This window comes from Mesoplodon densirostris, chromosome 6 (assembly GCF_025265405.1).
Source record: "Mesoplodon densirostris isolate mMesDen1 chromosome 6, mMesDen1 primary haplotype, whole genome shotgun sequence".
Classification (NCBI taxonomy): domain Eukaryota; kingdom Metazoa; phylum Chordata; class Mammalia; order Artiodactyla; family Ziphiidae; genus Mesoplodon; species Mesoplodon densirostris.
The window spans coordinates 36,506,391-36,527,583 of NC_082666.1; the positions used below are offsets into that span (position 1 = coordinate 36,506,391).

Below are 21,193 nucleotides of genomic sequence, written 5' to 3' on the forward strand. Positions count from 1 at the left end.
ACAGGATACCTAGGCGGGCAGCAAGTTAGCCATACGTGCCAGGCAGGTTGGAGGGAGAGGGAGAGCGAGGAGGCCATTGTGACTAGAGCAGGGAAGTGGGGGTAGAGGTCAGGGAGGTTATGAGTGGCCAGATTCCATCGGCCTTGTAGCCCACTGTAAAAATTAGAATTTCTACCCTGGGTGAAATGGGAAGCCTTTAGCGGGTTTTCAGTAGAGAAGTCTATAATCTGTTTTTCGTTTTTTAAGCATCTCTCTGGCTGCAACGTGAAGAGACAAGAGAAGAAAAGTGAAATCAAGAAGCTATTGCAATAATCCAGGCGAGACATGATGGTGGTTTGGACCATTATGGTGGCAGGTGTGTAAGCCATAAAATTAATATTTGTTTAATTCAAGTTGCGGCATTAACTATGGCTTGCAGTGAATGCATCACTAATATGCTTCTGCGGTGGGTTTTCGCAGCCTGGATTTCGGAGAAGGGTAAGGAAGAGGGGAGGGACGGTTTGAGGTTACCAAGGAAACAGAACATCATAGATCTGAAAACCTGAGATGGCTCTAGGCCTTTAGGCTTCTGGCGCAGCAATAATTCCGCAGCTGAGACCACCAGCGCTTCCCAAAGACCATGCGCAACAGGCCGGGCTGGGAGCCTATGGAAAGCACGGGAGTTTCGCAAAGCGGGACAGGCGCATCCCGGGAATCGTAGTCCTGCGCCCCTGCGCAGGCGCAGTGAGCCCCCCGCCGGTGGGGCTTGCGCGCGCAGCTCCTGCAGGACCAGTTTCTAGAAGCTTGTTGCGGTGGCGTGGGTCACGGCTGCAGGTCCTGACGCAGGTAGTGGTTACCCCGGGCCCTTAGTTTGGGGCTGTGGCCAGGTCGCCGGCTTCGAGGGCGCACCTTGGGTGGGGTGGGGGCCGAGGGCAGTCTCGCTGTGCACACCCAACGGCGCAGCTTCTGCGGGAGGTGGGCGCGCTTCTGGATGGAGCTTTCCTCCATCGCTTCCCTGCGCCCATGGTCTTGCAACTTCGCTACTTTGGTATTTTGGGCGGGAAAATTCATTGTGTGAGCATGGGGGTAGGGGACTGTGCCGTGTATTGCGGGTTGTTAAGCAGCCTTTCTGGCTCCACTCATTAGGTACCCGTAGCATCCCTCCTCCTTAGTCGTGATAGCCAAAATGTCTTCAGACATTGCCAGACGTCCCCTGCGGGGCAGATTCCCCGCCTCACCCCCCTCGTTTGAGAACTTCTTACTGCCTGCGTCACATTTTCGCAGAGCCTTTATTGTAAGCTCCCTGGAGATCGTGACAGGTGCCTTTCTTAGCCACTGCAGAGTCTCAGGTGTCCAGCGCGGCGCCAGGTACGTGGTGGGCGCCTAATATTTGGCGGAGGAATAAATGACGTCATGCATACTGTGTGCCGGCCTTTGTGCTCGGAGGTGGGTAATTATTGGTATGATAGTTGCAGTTGGAGGACAGTGTCCTCACTTGCTGGAGTGAAGCACATCTCAGACTGTATTGTCATTTCTTGGATGCTCTGTGAGGGTGGGGGCCCTGTCTGTCCGTCCATGCCTGTCTCCTTTGTGTGCCGCTCTCAGGTCATTGTATATGGTCAGTTATTTGTGGAATGAGAAAATGCATGCAACACAGGGCAGGCTCTGTGCAGAATAGCACTTGGGGATCAGAGAAAGCCTCATACAAGAGGTGACAGTGGAAAGGAGTCAAGTTTTAATGAGTAAGCTTGGTAGGAGAGGAAAAGAAGGCAGCATTCCAAGGAGAGAGAATGGCTCTAGTGCAAAGGCAGAAGGAGTTAGAGTTTCTGGAAATGGAGAGATACCTTCTTACGGCTGCAGTGTCCATCAGGGGCAGCTAGAGCTGCAGGTGAGGTCATCAGGGCAGGGTTTCCATCAGGGGCAGCTAGAGCTGCAGGTGAGGTCATCAGGGCAGGGTTTCTAGACCATCACTTGTGGCTTCAGTGTTTGAATTTTATATTGAGGCAGTTGGGGAGTGATAGGACCATATCTTGCATGTTAGAAGGACTCCTTAGGCTTTGGTGTGAGACTGAATTGAAGAAGGCTGTACTTAGGTAGTTTCAGTAGGAGAGAATGGAGAGGTTCTTATGAAATAAAACCACCAGAACTTGGTTATTGATTTTGTGAAAAATTTGAGAGTCAAATATGAAGTCGGGTTTCTCAGTTGAGCGGCTGGTGGGAAATTGTGTGGCCATTCATTGAGAGAGGGCAGGAGTGGAATAGGTTTGGATCCTCTTGTAGCAGTGAGCCTTTTCTGATATGTTTTGCTGATGAGGAGTATTTAGTCTGAAGAAACTGTTTTCTTGGAGGGTACCTTTAATTACCCTCAAGTAACTTCTCAACTTTTCACCTACAGGGAAAATTATTCTTTTAATACAGTAGGGTGGTTCTAGGCCTCTGAGAATGTGTGTGTGTGTGTGTGTGTGTGTGTGTATCAGAACCAAACTAAGAACAGTGTTTTTTAGGAGTCACAATTTGTTTCATTTATTTCATAACTTATATTTCTTGACAGTTTCTGCAAGACCATAAAGTGGATCCTTGGAACACTTGATATTTTGCTGGAGAGTGCCTTTTGGTGGCCTGTGTTGACACTCAAAGTCTAAAGGGAACCGAATTCCTCCTGGTGATACACATTGCAATCCAAAGTAGCCTGAACGAGATGACAGCCATCTCCCCAGATCTTCACACTTTGGTCTCAAGTGAACAAAACAAGGTGCTAAGAATGGAGACCCCTGGGGGTCAAGAAGCTCTCCTAAGAGGAGACACTGCTGACCCAGAGTTTTTCAGACAGAGGTTCAGGTGCTTTTGTTACTCCGAAGAGGCTGGACCCAGAAAAGCCCTGAATCAACTGTGGGAGCTCTGCATTCAGTGGCTGAGACCAGACATCCACACGAAACAACAGATTCTCGAGCTTTTGGTGTTTGAGCAATTCCTGACCGTTTTGCCAGGGGAGATCAGGATTTGGGTCAGGTCACAACATCCTGAGAGTAGCGAGGAAGTGGTGACCCTAGTGGAGGAGTTGACCCAAGTGCTTGAAGAAAAGGAAGGTGAGATTAATAGATGGAGGGAGGAAGTGGGAGAGAGATCCTCAAGATATGAAAGTAAACTCCCCAAAAGAGCACTTTCATTTAATAAGTGATTCTTGCTCAAGCCACTGTGCAAGGACTAAGAAAACACATTACTACATAAAACAGATGTGCTATTTCATCTTAATATACCTTATAAATATTTCAAAGATTATTATGAAAACTAAATACATTAAAACAGTGGGTATATGGAATGAATGAAATCAGATTTTGTGAGCTTAGAAATTGAAGGGATATTTTATGAGGTGGGGGGGAAGCTTGGGTTTTAATAGGAAACTGTATCTTTGGCTGTCCTCTGTGTCTTCAAAGCGTAGGGAAAACTTTTTTTCTGTTTTTTCTGACCTTTTTCTCCGGAGTGACATATATAATAATTTCTAGTCTGAGGAGCTCATTTAAAAGGTTGGACTGTTTTTTTTCCCCCTTCCTAGATACGATCTCTCAAGATTCTGTTATTTCCCAAGAGGAGAACCCTGAAGAAGATAAAACAGTTTCTGTTCCTCCAAATACTGAGTCCCAGGTAAGCTTCCTTTCACTGGTTTTCATTCATTCATTTTTTTTTTTAACTGGAAATTTTCATTCTTTTTAAGTTAATTTGTTAATTGAGGTCTGATTGACCTACAACATTGTATTGGTTTCAGGTGTACGATGTAATGATTCGATATTTGTATATATTGTGAAATGACCATCACAGTAAGTCTAGTTAACATACATCACCATATATGGTTACAGGTTTTCATTCTTAAGTAGATACTCACTGAGCTCCTCCTGGGTGGTATAAAGATGCTAGAATAATTAAGACAGTCTCCTTTTCCTCACAGTCTTCACATTCTTAGAGCTCATTCTTCATATGCTATTTTACTTCAGTTACCAGAATTGATCATGTCTGACTCTAATAAAAACAAAAATATTTATTAAAATTCAACAGTTATTCCTGATAAAATTGGTCAGGTGGAAATAGAATTATATTTCCTGAACACGGTAAGAAAATTCTCCAGCTGGATAATGTTGGAAAATTAAAAGCAGTCCTCACAATAAAAAGTAAGAAGATAAGGATGTCTTACCTTACTGCTATTAATGAGTATTTTCTGAGTATTCTAGCCAATACAGTGGTAGAAGAAGGAAATGAGGTAAGTACAGATATGAAAGAAGCAAGTGTATATTACTTACAGATAATGTAGTCTTTTTGGAAAACCTCAAGAGAATCAACCGAACATGTACTGAAACTCAAACAATAGCTGAGAAAAGTAGCTGGTTACAAATCAGTAAGTTTCCTGTATACCAATAATTATCAGTCAGGAAAAAAAAATCTTATTCACAATGGTAAATAATAGTGCTCTGGTAGGCTGATAATGGCCCCCTGAAATATGTCCACTTCCTAATCCCTGGAACCTGAGAATGTTCCTTTATTTGGAAGAAAGGTCTTTGCAGATGTGATAAAATAGGGATTTGAAATGAGGAAATAACTCTGGATTATATGGGTGGGCCCTAAATGCCATCACAAGTGTACTTAGACAGAGAGAGTTTGAACACAGAACAGGAGAAAGGGACATGGCGATTGGAGTGATAAGGCCACAAACCAAGGAACACCACGGAATGCTGACAGCCAAGGAAGCTGGAAGAGGCAAGGAATGGATTCTCCCTCAGAGCCTCTGAAGGGCGTGCAGTTCCCGCAACACCTGGATTTCAGATTTCTGGCCCCCAGAATTTGGGAGGATAAATTTATGGTGTCTTGAACCACCAGAGTTGTGGTAATTTGTTATAGGAGCCACAGGAAACTACTCCAAGTGCTAATAGTCGCTCTGCTGTACTGCCTCTCAAAATGTCATGCTGTAGAGGATGCTATGCAAAGTGTGTTTTAATGATTAATTGTGCTCATTTGTAATTTGGAGTAATTGTAAGTGTGAGTTTGTCACTGAACACAGATCCTTGTTTGATTGTGATAGAAAATAATTGCTACTTAGAGCCAACTAGAAATTACAGTTTAGAGTATAGTCACTGATGTTACTCTTACATATTTAATTATTGCCTGTAGAGCTTACATTAATTCTGCAGATTCTGGGTTTGGGAATGTAATTTGTATCATTCATTTAATATTTTCTGTTAATCCTAGAAATCAGTGTGTTAGGGTGGATTTGATCAGTGTTAGACATTCCAGAGAATCCTGGTACAGCATTTCACACCAGGAACTAAATGGCAAAGGCAGGGATTGTTTCATAATCTTGTTCTGTGTCACTTGTAATAGATGTATAACAGCTACCTTGAAGTTTGCTTTGGAATTCTCAAAAACTTGAATACCATCAAAACTAGTACTTTATATCCTAACTACTTCTCTGAATTCTTAGGATCTGTTTGGGAATAACCCAATGCAAAAAGGCTGTCTTTGGTGTTCTAGGAATCCATGACACTCAAGGATGTAGCTGTGACCTTTTCCAGAGGAGAGTGGAGGACGCTGGAGCCTTCTCAGAGGGAGATATATAAGGAAGTGCTGCTGGAGAACTATAGGAACCTAGAATTTCTGGGTAAAGACATCTTCTCTTCATAATCGAGCATCTAAGCTGGGTATCTTTTTGTCCATTCTTATTGAAAGATAAATGCTATTAACTGTTTTGGCTGGGCTTACAGGGGTGATGTGACTAATCCTAAAAATGGGTCCTAAAAATGTACTTTTCTACAATGTTTTCTCCAAGAAAGAGTCTTTGCTTCATTGAGCTGAAAATGTTGAGCATCATTTTGCTCTCGCCAAGGCCATACCTTCCCTGATGTTCTCCTCAAATGCCAGTATTGAAGTCTCTTTGGCAGCATTTTTTCTTCCCTGGAGAACCAGAGGCTGTGAATGTTGGAATGTCTTTGTTCTAGGCAAAAACAGCCATTTTCTATTCTTTTCTCTGTGAGCAGGCTTTCCAGTTTCCAAGTTAGATTTGATTTCCCAGCTAAAGTGGGCTGGACTACCACAGCTGCTGCAAAAACAAGCCTCAAGAGGCTCCAGACCAGGTGAGTTGGTGAAAAGTGGAGGAGGAAATTGAAGTAGTTGTTTTACCAAGCCATTCGGAGGAATTTTGGAAATGTTGGGTGGGCTAGGTGCTAACATAGAAAGATGATTAGAATATCCACCTTGCCTTCCTGGAATGTTCATTTTAACAGGGGAGACTGTTAGTTTGGGTCCTCGAGAAGCAGGTGCCCAGATACGATTAGCCAGGTCAGAGACTTACTGGGGAGAATTCCAGGGAGGGAAAGCGGGGAGGGGACTGGAAGAGGCTGGGGTTGCTGTTCAGAGTGTGATGCAGGTCTGACACCTGTGACGAGAGAAAGAAGGAAGGAAGGAAGGCTGGGTAGGACGAGTCTTAGGTTGAAGTGCAGGTTGAAGAAGTCTTGGCAAAGGCAAAAAAGAGTGTTCCCGCCAAGAGTCACCTATCACAGTCGTATGCCTCACGGAAATGGGCCTAGTATCCCTGCCATACTTGTCATTGACTGGGAGCAGCCGTGGGAAAGCGGCCTTGGTGTGATGCTGTGGTGGTCAGTGAGCAGCAGCGGGGGGCTGTTGGGTAAGCACCCCAGAGGAGGAGCTCTGAGAGGCACGTTTCCATGGATGCCATAGATGCAGACATCAGAACTAAACGTGTTGGTAATGGGATGTATGTCATAATGATGGCATGTGTAAGGAGCAGTGGGAAGATACAGGAGCAAGGGCTTATTAACAATTGAACTGAGTCTTGGAGAAGAAATATTTTGTTCAATGGACAGCATGTATAGTATAATCAATTTGTTAAAAGGAAAAAAATACACATACATATGTTTATATGTATAGATACATATGGGGTTTTACTGTCTGGAGAACATTCATGTTAACCCTGGTTATCATTGAGGGATTACATTTTTTCTTTATTCTTCCTTACACTTTAATAATAAGTTTGTATTTTTAAAAGTTAAAATAAATTATTACTTATATATCAATACCTTGGTTTAAGGAAAAAAACAATAATTTACTTTGCTCTATTCCATCTTATTAACCATTCATTTTAGTCAACCTATTGGCTGTTTCCAGCATGGTTACACAAATAAAGGACAGCAGTTGTCTTTTTATGTTTAAGTACATTTGGGAGAGTTATTTTGAAAACGGATTCTAAAAATGTTTTGAGTAAAGTCTAGCAGCATTGGTATAAATACTGCCTCTTCCCCCAAGATGGTTATGTAAAAGAAGCATCATTTAGATGTACAACTTATTTAAAAAGTCATTTACAACGGAATGGAGAAAAAGGTTTTGACAGACAAAGCCAGAATCAAGGGCTATGATTTATAAAAAGCTTGTGCAAATCAGTAAGGAACACTGAGTATGTTAGAAAAATGAGCAAGGAACTTCAGCAGATAGCTAACCAAAATAACTGACAAAAATAAAATTTAAATAGCTGTTAACATGAAAAAAGTGTTCCAAACCACTGGTCAACAATGTAATTTACATTTAAGGAACAGTACTATTTATTATGAATCAAATTTGCAAAGGTTTAGAGAAAAAGCATTTGACCATAGATGAGTAGTCAGGTCCTTGTCATCATGTATTATGTGGTGATAGAATTTTTCTACCCTTTGGTTCAGTGATTTCACTTTTATGACTCAGTTCTGAGGAAATATTAATCATTTGATAAACATGCCATAAGGAAATAACTAAATAGTAATATATTGATGATGGATTATTATGTGATTAAAATCCTGAAGAATTAACCAATGAGATGGGAACAAATTATGAATTAAAAAAAGTAACCCTACATATTATACATAGATATTCTATTCTACAATGTACAGAAAAACTTCCAGAAGAAAATACACAGAATTTTTAATAATGGTTAACTTCTGGGTAATAGGATTTTATGTCTTATTTTATTTCTTTATTTTTTGAAAAGCACTTGTTAGCATTTAATGAACCTCCCTCCATGTAGCTTCAGGCTGCCAGGACAGTGCCCCCGCCCCCACCCCGCTCCCTGCCAGTCTTCTCAGCTCTTCTGCTGAAGAATTTGGCCTTCAGAATGACAGGCTGCTTTAGGAGCTCTCTCTTCCCTAGAACTTTGTAGTAGCCTGATTGCTCCACATTAGTGATAGGAGCAGCTCCAGTCTTGTTTTTGGCAGCATTTAGTGTATCTGCTCACTGACCAAGGTCCACAGTTTATCCAGGTTGACATTGGGGCAGAAGCTCTAGTTCCTTGCTAAGTGGTAATGCCTCGTACCAACTTTCCCAGAGTAACCCTGGGTGATATTTGTTGAAATTGACCCTGTGGTGACATGTGCCACCAGCATTACCCTGGCCTCCCAGATGCTTCTGGTGTTTGCTGATGTGGTCATGGCTGTGGCTCATGTGGCCCCCTAAGCTTCCAGGTCTTCCTTAGTCTGGATGGCATGTTGGTGACTGTCAAGTCTGGAGAGCCATCCAGGGTTTCATATTTTATAGTTACCTGGTTAAAAAAACAGTCTTACGAAAGTGACACTGGAATCTCATAACTAAGAGCCAGGATGAATGATGTGGTTAATAAAGGAATTCAGGGTTCTGAGAGGAGCACAGATCTCGAGAGGGTGGTGTTGGAGATTGTGGGACTCGTACCCTAGGCCCTATCAGATTTCTGTGTTCGTGATAGTGAAGGTGCACAGGGATTGAATTCTAGGCAGTATGAAGTAATAGGATGCGGTCGTGTAGTAGGGACTCTAAATGGATGCCTGGTTAGAGTATTCATAAGGTTGGTAGGGCCAGATTGTGGTAACCTTTGAAAGTCTCCCCTAGGTGTTGTTGCATATCTGTGATGTGATTAACATTGTCTATAAACTTAGTTCTATTTGGCTGCTTTGAGGAGAGGCAATATGGTATAAGGGTCAAAAATGTGGGCTTTGGGCCTCCCTGGTGGCGCAGTGGTTGAGAGTCCGCCTGCCGATGCAGGGGATGCGGGTTCGTGCCCCGGTCTGGGAGGATCCCATATGCCGCGGAGCGGCTGGGCCCGTGAGCCATGGCCGCTGGGCCTGCGCGTCCGGAGCCTGTGCTCCGCGGCGGGAGAGGCCACAACAGTGAGAGGCCCACATACCGCAAAAAAAAAAAAAAAAAAAAAAAAAAAATGTGGGCTTTGATGTCAGACTGGGTTAAAAATCTGGCTCTACCACTTACAGTACATGTGACCTTGGGAAAGTGGCTTACACTCTTTGTGCCTAGTTGTCACATCCATAAAAGAGGGATAATAATAGGACCTACTTCATAGGGTTATTGTGAAAATTAAGTGAAATACAAGTAAAGTGCTTGGTATGGGACCTGGCATTTGGTAATTATTCAATAAATGTTTGCACTATCATTATTATTTGGAAGGAGAATAGATTGGATGGTAAGAGGAATAAGTTTGAACCTATTATAGAAATTTGAAATGAGGGTGAGAACTTGCATCTCTAACTATAAAGCACAAACCTTTCATCTTCCTCAGTATTTTTCCTAAGCTCTAAGTTTCCCCAGTTCCCTCATGTCACTTTTCCCTTCCCTGTTTTATGAGACTCTGAGAATTGTCCACACCCTGTTCCTTACAGTCTGTACTGTCTCTATTCCTATTTTAGTCCCAAATGCAGCAGCTTCCTTTATTGCAAACAGGAAATATTCTATTTGTTATTTCTTTTAGAGTGTGAACTTAGCGGTGAATTGAAGGAATCTGGCGGAAATCAAGATGTTCTTATGGAAGAATCGACTTTAGATAAAATAATAGAAAGGTATCTAATGAGTGGTGATTGTGACTTGACAGGAGAATCCTGGAAACATTATGGCAGACTAGAGGAATGTCATAGCGATAGAGAACATTCACAAGTAGCAATCACACAAAAGAAAACTCATGGGAGAGGCAATAAGGGTGAGGAATTTGACTCAGAAAAGAGCCCTTTTGGAAATAACTTCAAACCACCTTCAGACCTAATTAAACATCTCAGAGTCTACTTAAGGAAGAAATCTCGGAGGCATAATGAAGGCAAGAAACCCTTCAGTTTTCATTCAGACCTTGTCCCGAACCGCAAGGAACACAGTGGAGAAAAGCCACGAAAATGTAATGAAGGCAGGAAAGCCTTAAGTCACTCTTCATCTCTGACTGAACATCAGAAACATCAGAAAATCCATTTGGGGGAAAAGTCCCAGAAGTGCAGTAACTGTGGGGTAGCCTTTACTCAAAACTCATCCCTTGGTAAGAGAAAAAACTCCTCTACGTGCGAAAAATGTTGGAAAGATTTAGGTCAAGATGCAGCCGTAGATAAAGACGAGGGAACTGAAACTGGAGAAAAAACCCATAAATGCAGCAAATGTGGAAAAGCCTTTGGCTATAGTGCCTCACTGACCAAACATAGGAGAATTCACACTGGGGAGAAACCCTATATGTGTAATGAGTGTGGAAAAGCCTTCAGTGACAGCTCATCACTCACACCACACCACCGAACCCACAGTGGAGAAAAGCCCTTCAAGTGTGATGATTGTGGAAAATCTTTCACCCTGAGTGCCCACCTCATTAAACATCAGAGAGTTCACACTGGAGAGAAACCCTATAAATGTAAAGAATGTGGGAGGCCCTTCAGTGACAGTTCATCTCTTATTCAGCATCAGCGAATTCATACCGGCGAAAAACCCTACACGTGTAACAACTGTGGAAAATCCTTCAGTCATAGCTCATCCCTTTCCAAACATCAGAGAATTCATACCGGAGAGAAACCCTATAAGTGTGGTGAGTGTGGGAAAGCCTTCAGACAGAATTCTTGCCTTACCCGACATCAGAGGATTCATACTGGAGAAAAGCCGTATTTGTGTAATGATTGCGGGATGACTTTTAGCCATTTTACATCTGTGATTTATCATCAGAGACTTCATTCAGGAGAAAAACCTTACAAGTGTACCCAGTGTGAGAAAGCCTTCCCTACCCATTCACTCCTTAGCCGTCATCAGAGAATTCATACGGGCGTCAAGCCTTATAAATGTAAGGACTGTGGAAAATCCTTCAGTCAGAGTTCATCTCTTAACGAACATCATCGAATTCATACTGGAGAGAAACCCTATGAATGTAACTACTGTGGAGCAACCTTTAGTCGAAGCTCAATCCTTGTAGAACACCTGAAAATTCATACTGGAAGGAGAGAATACGAATGCAAAGAATGCGAGAAGACGTTCAAAAGTAATTCTGGCCTCATCAGGCATCGGGGATTTCATTCTGCAGAGTAATTCTTGGAAATATAGTATGGTGGAGGGTGGGATTTAGTCACAGTTGTCCCTTATCAAAAACCTGGGGTGTAAACTACCACAACATTGATTAGTAGGAAATTTAGTCACAATTGTCCCTTATTAAAAACGGGGTGTAAACTACCACAGCACTGGTTAGTAGGAAATTTAGTCACATTAGTCCCTCATTAAAAACCTGGGGTGTAAACTGCTGCAGCATTGATTAGTAGCTGCAACTTTGATGGGTTGGCAGCTAGGCAAAAGATACTTTTTGTCATTCACCCCTCTTTGCAAGGATGTCAACTTTTGGTAGATAGTGATTCAGGTTAGTTAAGTCACATGAAAAGAGAAGAAAGTAGTAGCATGAGATGTGAAATGATTCTGAAAAGCCAAATGTGAATTTAAAAAGCAGGAGAGGGGTGCACAGGGCCCATCTTACTAACCTCTTCAGATTTTCTTCTCTCCTAGCTTCCGCTTTCACTACCATGTAGTTTTATAGAAAGAGGACCTGACTGTAGTCAGGTAATCTGGGTTCTGTCCCAGTTTGCTGACCAAATTCCTGTATAACCTTGGACAAATCATTTGACCTTTCTGAATTTTAGTTTCTTTACTGGTAAAGTGAAGGAGTGGGACTAATGATTTCTGAGGTTTCTTTCTTTGGTACTTCTTGTACTTTCTGAAGCTGTGGGAATAAGTTAAACATTTTTGATTCTGGCATTTTCAAGTTTCCCTAGTAGAAAATAACTCATTTAAGCTACTGAACTTCTGGCTAAGTGACAACGCAGTATGCTTTTTGGATACTCGATGCCAGAATTGCTCAAATGCTGTGCACAGGAACAAGTCAGTAGAGCTCAAACAAGTTTGCTTTCAGGGAATGTTTTGATTGGACAAAGCACCCTAACCTGTTTTTCCTCTAGATTTTGGCCGTGGGGATTGGGAATCTCTGTGGCATGCTCCTGGGCCGTCTCAGCCATGAGAGTAACAGTCCTAGGAAAATAGGTGAGGGGTTGGGGGGGTAAATGGGTACTGAAAACAGCTATTTTGGCTGGATTCTCTTTTGCAAAATAGAATTCTATTTTTTAAAAAGTTTGCCTATACTAAGTACAGCTTCTTATAAGTGCAAACATTCTGTATGGCAAAGGTCACAAGCTAAGGTTGGGCCCTTTTACATGTTTTAGTTGGCCTATATGGTAAGGTGGTCGTGTGTGTGTGTGTGTGTGTGTAATTAGTTGTCATCATTTAAAAATTAGGAAATTTCATACCCACCAAAAAAGAGTCTTGTTTTGAAAAATTATAAGGGCTGACAGTACTGGGCCCATATTTCAGTGGGGCAGTCAGCTGGTTTCGGATGTCAGCTTTTTTCGGGTAGCAACTGCTACCATTATATGGGGAATCTATTCTCGTACTTGCAGAGTTACCTCATTTATGTAGCTTGACTTGCCGACCGTAGGAAAGTGACATGATCCCCTACCATCTGGAGAATACATATCTTAAAATCTAAAGGGACTCCACTGATAGTAAAATTCAAGAAAAGAATGTAGAAATGATACAGAATAAATTTTCAGTTAAGTTTTCTGTTATGAAATTAGACCTCACAAGAATAGACTATACAGATGTTAGTGGGTTGCATCTTATGAATGTCAGTGGTGAAGTCTGAATAATAATTTCTAACTGTGAAAAAGGAACTGAAAACCCTGGGTCAGTTAGGTTTGGGTCTCAGGTCATAGGGTTCTAGAGGAGCCCCACTGACTCAGCAGTGGTGTAAAGTTCCTAAAGTTGAAATTTGAGGCAGCTCCTATAGAAAGAGAACGAAACGGGTAAACTTTCGGCTTGCGGAAGTGAAGAGATGCTTAATGCTCATCTGAGATTCAGCAATATTTGCTGTGATTTAATGGGTTTAGTTTGCAATGCTACTTCTGGATGATGTTTTTGGTTTCTTCCTTGTGCACCACCCCACGGTAGTTCAAGTGTTGCTGTGGGATAAATTAGTCTGTAGTTACTGCTAAGTGGAGCAGCCAGAGACATTCTAGTCATGAAAGGAATATGGCTTATCAGAATTATTCACCCCGGCTTAGGTTTTTTTCTGAAAGGATAGAAACCTTGGTTTTTTTTCTGGAAAGATATCATCTATAGAGAGAATTAAATACATAAAAATCTTGAGAAGAGGCTTGTTCCAGGATGTTTACTTGATACATTCCCCAGCATTCATAAGAGGAAGTTTTATATAAATACCAGTTGGGAATCCGGAACATAACCCCCCCGCCCTTTTTCTTTAATGTGTTATTGAGGTATAAATTATATATTGTAAAAGTCATTCAAATGTATAATTCAGTGAGTTTTAGCCAACTCACTGAGTTGTACAGTTGGTGCCACAATCTGATTTTAGAACATTTTATCGTCTTGATAAGATCCCTCACACCCATTTAGAGTAATCCCATCCCTACCCTGATCCTAGGCAACCACTAATCAGTCTACTCTCTGTCTCCTTAGAGTTGCTTTTTCTGGACATTTTATTTAAATGTAAACATATGTGATTGTCTTTAGTTTTTCATTAACTTGTTTCCGAGTTCATCCGTGTGGTTTTCTGAATTCATCTGTGAAGTAGCATATCGGTACTTTAATCCTTTTTATTGTCAAATATTATCTGATTGTATGGATGTGCCATATTTTGTCCATTCACCAGCTGAAGGACATTTGGGTTGTTTTCATTTTCTGGCTGTGAAAAATAATGCTGCTTTGAACATTAGCGTGCAAGTCTTTGTGTGGACATGATGTTTTCATTTTTCTTAGATGCCTGAGTGGAGTTGCTGGGTTATATGGTGAATTTTAGTTCAACTTTTTAAGAAGTTGCCAAGTTGTTTTCCAAAGTGACTATGTCATTTTACGTTCTGAACTTGAGTGTATGAGGGTTCCTGATGAAGTTACATCCTCACCAACCCTCATTATTGTTTGTATTTTTTATTATAGCCAACATAGTGATTAAAGTGGTATCTCTTTGTGGTTAATGATATTGAGAATCTTTTCATGTGTTCTTTAGCTATTGATGTACCTCCTTCGGTGAAAGGTGTTGTCCACATGTTATTTTTATTATTAACTTGCAGTTCTTTTTATTCTACCTTTAAGTCCTTTATCCAGTATGAACTTTCTAAATACCATGTACTAGCCACAGAAGACAACCTCAAATCCTGCTGTACAATATTCATCAAAAGTTTGGTTTCAGTAACTGCTTACATAAAATTGCCTAAAGTATATTTAGTCTGGCCTATTATCTAAATATTTAACTTCATTTTGGGGGTTATATCAGACCATCAAAAGGTTTTAAACTTCTTTGGATTCCTTATAGAATTGCTTTTATTAACCTGTTTTACTCTATGCTCTATCTATGACACATTTTACTTTAAAATGAAGAACTTGCATTTAAAAATGTTTCCACTTAATGAGTTTCTATTGAAGAAATTTCTTTTCAGTCTCAGGACAAGACAAGGCTTCTCCTATCAGTTAATTCACTTTTATTTACTTATTTTAGAGTTCCTTTTAAAATTTATTTTTTATTTATTTTTGGCTGCATTGGGTCTTTGTTGCTGCGCGTGGGCTTTCTCTAGTTGTGGCGAGCGGGGGCTACTCTTCGTTGTGGTGTGCAGGCTTCTCATTGTGGTGGCTTCTCTTGCTGCAGAGCACGGGCTCTAGGCACACGGGCTTCAGTAGTTGTGGCTTGCAGGCTCTAGAGCACAGGCTCAGTAGTTGTGGCACATCGGGCTTAGTTGCTCTGCAGCATGTGGGATCTTCCCGGACCAGGGCTCGAACCTGTGTCCCCTGCGTTGACAGTTGGATTCTTAACCACTCTGCCACCAGGGAAGTACCTAGAGTTCTTTTTAAATGTGGTAGAATATACATAATATAAAATTGACCATTTTAATTCTTTTTGGGTGTACACTTCAGTGGCATTAAGTACATTCACACTGTTGTGCAATCATCCCCACTATTCATCTCCAGAACTTTTTTCTTTGGCCACACTGCGTGGCATGTGGGATCTTAGTTCCCTGACCAGGGATCGAACCCATGTCCCCTGCAGTGGAAGAATGGAGTCTTAACCACTGGACCGCCAGGGAAGTCCCTCCAGAACTTTTCCATCATCCCTAATTGAAACTTAGTCGTTAACCATTAGCTCCCCATTCTCTCCTCCCCCAAGCCCCTGGTAACCACTATTTGACTTTTTTTCATTCGTCTATGATTTTGACTATTTTAGGCACTTCGTATAAATGGAATCATTCAGTACTTGTCCTTTTGTGTCTGGCTTGTTTGACTTAGCATGGTGTTTTTAAGGTTCATGTTGTATCATGCATCAGAATTTCATTTTTTTTCATTATTTTAACGCTGAGTAATATTCTGTTGTAAGTATATACCACATGATTTGTTTGTGCATTCATTTTTCAATGGGCATTTAGGTTATTGCCGTCATTTTGGCTCTTGTTAATAACACTGCTGTGAACAGTGGTGTGCAAATACTGTTTGAGTCCCTGTGTTCAGTTCTTTGAGATACATACCTAGAAGTGGAATTGCTGGATGCCCTCAAGGTTCATCCATGTCGTGGCATACAACAGGATTTCCTTCTTTTTTAAGGATGAATAATATTCTATTGTATGTAGATATCACATTTTCTTTATCCATTCATCCATCAGTACACTCAATAGGTTGCTTCTATCTTGGCTGTTTTGAAAAATGCTGCAGTGAACACGGGTGTGCAAATATATCTTCAAGATCTATTTTCAGTCTTCTGTGTATATATTTAGAAGTGAGATTGCTGAATCATCATAATTCTATTTTTAATTTTGTAAGGAATTTCCATGCTGTTTTCCACTACAGCTGTACCCATTTCACATTTCTACCAGCAGTGCTCAAAGGGTTCCTGTTTCTCCACGTCCTTGCAACACTTAACTGTTTTCTGTATTTTGATAGTGGCCATCCTAACGGGTATGAGATGATATCTTGTGGTTTTGATTTGCATTCCCCTGATGATTAGTGACGTTGAACATCTTTTCGTATACTCATTAGACATTTCTATGCCTTCTCTAGAGACGTGCCTGTTCAAGTCCTTTGCCTCTTTTTTTAATGAAAAATTACATTTCTTATTCTATTCCTTTTCACTGCTTTGATTGTTTTCTTTGCTATGTAGAAGTTTTTGTGTTTGATGTAGTCCTATTTGCCTGTTTTTGCTTTGTTTTGCTTGTGTTTTTGGTGTCATAGACAAGAAATCATTGCCAGATCCTATTTCATGAAGTTTTCCTCCTATATTTTCTTTCAGGAGTTTTATAGCTTCAGGTCTTAATGTTTAGGCCTTTAATCCATTTTGAGTTAATTGTTGTGTGTGGTATAAGGGTCCATCTTCATTCTTTTGTCTGTGGGTGTCAAGTTTTCCATGCACAGTTTGTTGAGATTCTCCTTTCCACATTGTATAGTCTTTGTACCCTTGTTGAAAATCATTTGGCCATATGCACTGGTGTGTTTCTGGGTTCTCTATTCCATTGGTCTGTATGTCTTTATGCCAGTACCATGCTGTTTTAATTACTGTAGCTTTGTAGTGTGTTTTGAAATCAGGACATGTGAGGCCTCCAGCGTTTTTCTTCTTTCTTGAGATTGTTTTGGCTATTTGGGGTCCTTTAAGATTCCATATGAATTTGGGGATGGTTGCTTGTGTTTCTGCAGAAGACCACTTGGGGTAGTATAAATATTTTAATATTAAGTCTTCAAGTCCATAAACATGGGATGTCTTTCCATTCATTTGTGTCAACTTTTCTTTCAGCAGTGTTTTGTAGTTTCCAGTGTACAAGTCTTTTACTTATTTGGTTAAGTTTATTCCTAAGTAATTTATTCTTTTTGATGATAATGTAAATAGAATTGTTTTCTTAATTTCCTTTCTGGATTGTTCACTGTTAGGGTATAGAAATGCAACTGATTTTTGAATTTTGATTTTATATTGTGTAACTTTGCTGTATTTGCTTATTAGTTCAACAGTTTTTGTGTGTGTGTGTATGTGTGTTTGTAATGTTTAGGGTTTTCAACACATCATGTCATCTGTGAAAAGAGATAATATTACTTCTTTCTTCCTAAGCTGGATGGCTTTTAATTCTTTATCTTGTGTGATTGCTCTGGCTAGGACCCAAATACTGTGTTGAACAGAAGTAATTAAAGTGGGTATCCTTGTCTTATTCTTGATATTGGAGGAAAAGGTTTCAGTTTTTCACTGTTGAGTATGATGTTAGCTCTGATCTTTTCATTAATGAACTTTATTATGATAAACAGATTTGCTAGATATAGAATCCTCAACCAACAGTTTTTTTCTTTATGCACTTTGAATATATCAACCCACAGACTTCTGGTCTCTAAGGTCTCTGAGAAGAAATAAGATAGTTTTATTGGGGATCCCTTTTATATGATGAGTTACTTCCTCTTGTTGCTTTCAAGGTTCTTTGTCTTTGGATTTTGACAATTTGATTATAGTTTGTCTAGATTTGTGTATCTTTGTGTTTACAGGCATACCTTGGATATATTGTGGGTTTACTTCCAGACCGCTGCAATAACACAAATGTTGCCTAAATTGGATTGCACAAATTTTTTGGTTTCCCAGTGCATATAAAAGTTATGTTCACACTCTACTGTAGTCTGTTAATTGTGCAATACCATTATGTCTAAAAAACCGATGTTCATACCTTAATTAAAAAATACTTCATTGCTAAAAAAAAAATGCATCTGAGCCTTTAGCAAGTCACAGTCCTTTTGCTGGTGGAGGGTCTTGCCTCATTGATGGCTGCTGACTGATCAGGGTGGTGGTTGCTGAGTTGGGGTGGCTGAGGCAATTTCTTAAAATGAGACAACATTGAAGTTTGCTGTATTGGTTGACTCTTCTTTTCATGAACAATTTCTCAGTAGCTCTCAGTGCTGTTTGATAATATTTTACTCACATCAGAACTTCTCCCAAAATTGGAGGGACTTCCCTGGTGGCGCAGAGGTTAAGAATCCGCCTGCCAATGCAGGGGACATGGGTTCGAGCCCTGGTCCGGGAGAATCCCACATGCCACGGAGCAACTAAGCCTGTGCGCCACAACTACTGAGCCTGTGCTCTAGAGTCCGTGTGCCACAACTACTGAGCCCGCTTGCCTAGAGTCCATGCTCCGCAACAAGGGAAGCCACTGCAGTGAGAAGCCTGCACACCGCAACAGAGAGTAGCCCCTGCTCGCCGCAACTAGAGAAAGCCCATGCACAGCAACAAAGACCCAACACAGCCCATAATAAATAAATAAATAAAAAATAAAAAATTTGGAATCAGTCCTTTCAAACCCTGCTGCTGCTTTAGCCAAGTAAGTTTATATATGTAATATTCTAAATCCTTTGTTGTCATTTCAGCGTTCTTCACCAGGAGTAGATTCCATCTCAAGAAACCACTTTCTTTGCTCATCCATAAGAAGCATTCCTCATTCCTTAAAAATTTTATTATGAAATTGCAGCAATTCAGTCATATCTTTAAGCTCCACTTGTAATTCTAGTTCTCTTGCTATTTCCACCACATCTGCAGTTACTTCCTCCTCTCAGGTCTTAAACCCCTCAAAGTCACCCATGAGGGTTGAAATCAACTTCTTCCAAACTCTTGTTCATGTTGGTATTTTGACCTTGTCCCATGAATAACAAATGTTCTTAGTGGCGTCTAGAATGGTGAATCCTTTCCAGAAGGTTTCAGTTCACTGTACCCAGATCCATCAGAAGCACCCATCTCCATCAAGTCATCTTTTCATTCTGTTAGCTCTTAAATTTCTCCAGAATCCTGTTTTGAAACCCTTCACACACACCCCCCACTTTTTTTACCATATCCACAATCTCTTTAATCATTTCCTTGGTTGGCTCTGTTGTAAGTTTCGTGGAGTCATGCACATCTGGACACAGTTTTCTCCAGCAGGAGTTTATTGTTTCAGGCTTGATGGCTTTCATGGCTTTTTCTTTTAACAACGATGGTATCTTTAATGATGTAATCCTTTCAGACTGTAATGATGTCCTCTCTGTCTAGGTTCTCTTCCATAGCACTGACAGCCCTTTCCGTAGAGTACCATGTGGAATGAGCCTTAAAGGTCCTATTACCCCCTGCTGCAGGGGCTGAATTAGAGATGTTATGTTGGGGACAGGTAGATCACTTTGATTCCTTCATTGTTGAACTCATGGGGTTCTGGGTGGCCAGGGGCATTGTCCAATATCAAAAGAACTTTAAAAGGCGGCCCCTTGTTGGCAAGTTACCTCCTGACTTCAGGGACAAAGCACTGATGGAACCAGTGCAGAAAGTGTTCTCGTCCTGACTGGTGTTTATCTTTTCCCTTCAAGGTTCCGTGTTACCAGCTTCATAGTTGAGGGCAGTCCTGATCATAAACTCCACTGCATTTGCACAAAACAGAGTTATCCTGTCCCTTCCTGCCTTAAATCCTGGTGCTTGCTTCTCGTTGTTACTAATAAACGTCCTTTGTGGCATTTTTTCCCATAATATGGCACTTAAACATCTGCATTAAAAACCTGTTTAGGCAGATATTCTTTCTCAACAATTTTCTTAGTGGCATCTGGGGAAGTCTGCTGCCTCTTGGTCGGAAGAAGCTGTTTCTGCTGTTATCTTGACATTTTTTTAGGCCAAACCTCTTTCTAAAATTACCAAACTATCCTTTGCAGGCATTAAACTCTCCATCTTTCCATCTTTCAACTTTAAGTTGTCACATAATGACTTTGCTTTTTCTTCCATCATTAAAGTCTATAGATACGCCTGCCTTAGAGCAAGCTTGCATCCACATAAAAGCTCCATTTAAAGGCTAAAAAGGGGGACTTCCCTGGTGATCCAGTGGTTAAGACTCCGTGCTCCCAATGTGGGGGGCCTGGGTTCGATCCCTGGTCCCACATACTGCAACTAAGCCCGTGCGCTGCAATGAAGAGCCCACATGCCGCAAGAAAGACCCAGCACAGCCAAAATAAATAAATAAAAATTTAAAAAGGGATTAAAAGGTATGTATTTTGTAAAAAGAGCAAGGTTGAGCTAGTATGGTTATGGCTGGAGAAAGATTGAAACACGTATGGGAACATCCAGTTGTTATAGCCTAACCCAGTAGGTAACATCCATAGGCTTGTAGATATAATTGGCAGTGACATGGGATTAAAGAGAAACTGGTTACAGATAAGACCCAGAGGGTCTCAGCCATCGTGAACAGACTGGAGTTTCTGGTGACAGATCCAACAGAAAGGTTTTCCCCTTTTGCAATGGATTGGGAGATGTGGACAAGAGCATTGCCTTTCCAAGAAAGGGGGAAAATAAGGTAAGAAACAAGAAAAGGGTATACAGGCCAGGTCTCATCATTTTGGGAAAGCTGTCTCCTTTGGCTGTCATCTGCTTCAGTTCTTGGAAATCTTCAGGGTGAGGTCACCAGTTGGTGTGCAGGTCCCATAAGGGTTTGAGGCTTTCTTTAGATGAGACGTGGATCCAGGAGTCAACTCCTTGGAGTTTGGTGGCACAAGGATTGGTCGGTTAACGCTTGATAAAGGCCTTTCCAGCATGGTTGAATAAAGTGTTTTGTGGAGATGTCTTTTCCAATAAAGAAATCTCCAGGCTGCAAAGTGTGGCGTTTGACGTCTTCATCTTTAAAAGGATTCCACTATTAAAGCATGGTTATTTTTAATAGATGTAATTAGACCTATGCAACATTGCAGTATATCTCGTTTCATTAGTAGTAGATGAAAGAGGCAGGAGCTAGATGCATGGGGTGCCCAGCAGTTAGCTTAAAGGGTGAGAGTTTATGAGTTCCAAAGTGAGTGGAGTTGAGATTGAGAAGGACCAGAGGCAGTGCTTTTGGCCAAAGTCTTTGGAGGA

At 41.1% G+C, this 21,193-nt stretch overlaps 1 protein-coding gene and 1 pseudogene across 1 annotated transcript; one reads left to right on the top strand and one right to left on the bottom strand.

The window, feature by feature from the left end:
* The first annotated feature begins 777 nt into the window (after positions 1 to 777).
* Positions 778 to 11,370, top strand: ZNF483 (zinc finger protein 483). The gene is made up of 6 exons (XM_060101295.1): positions 778 to 825; positions 2,531 to 3,065; positions 3,533 to 3,621; positions 5,497 to 5,623; positions 6,000 to 6,095; positions 9,740 to 11,370. Exons 2-6 carry the CDS (start codon positions 2,678 to 2,680, stop codon positions 11,308 to 11,310), a joined length of 2,271 nt encoding a protein of 756 aa, XP_059957278.1. The 5' UTR covers positions 778 to 825; positions 2,531 to 2,677; the 3' UTR covers positions 11,311 to 11,370.
* Positions 8,006 to 8,491, bottom strand: LOC132492085 (large ribosomal subunit protein uL15-like; annotated as a pseudogene).
* Positions 11,371 to 21,193: the final 9,823 nt, after the last annotated feature.

Excerpts from the sequence above, each read along its gene's own strand:
- ZNF483 (XM_060101295.1), top strand. The coding sequence starts at position 2,678 with ATGACAGCCATCTCCCCAGATCTTCACACTTTGGTCTCAAGTGAACAA. Across the intron at positions 3,622-5,496 it reads CTCCAAATACTGAGTCCCAG|GAATCCATGACACTCAAGGA; the intron begins GTAAGCTTCCTT and ends TTGGTGTTCTAG. Across the intron at positions 6,096-9,739 it reads CTCAAGAGGCTCCAGACCAG|AGTGTGAACTTAGCGGTGAA; the intron begins GTGAGTTGGTGA and ends TATTTCTTTTAG.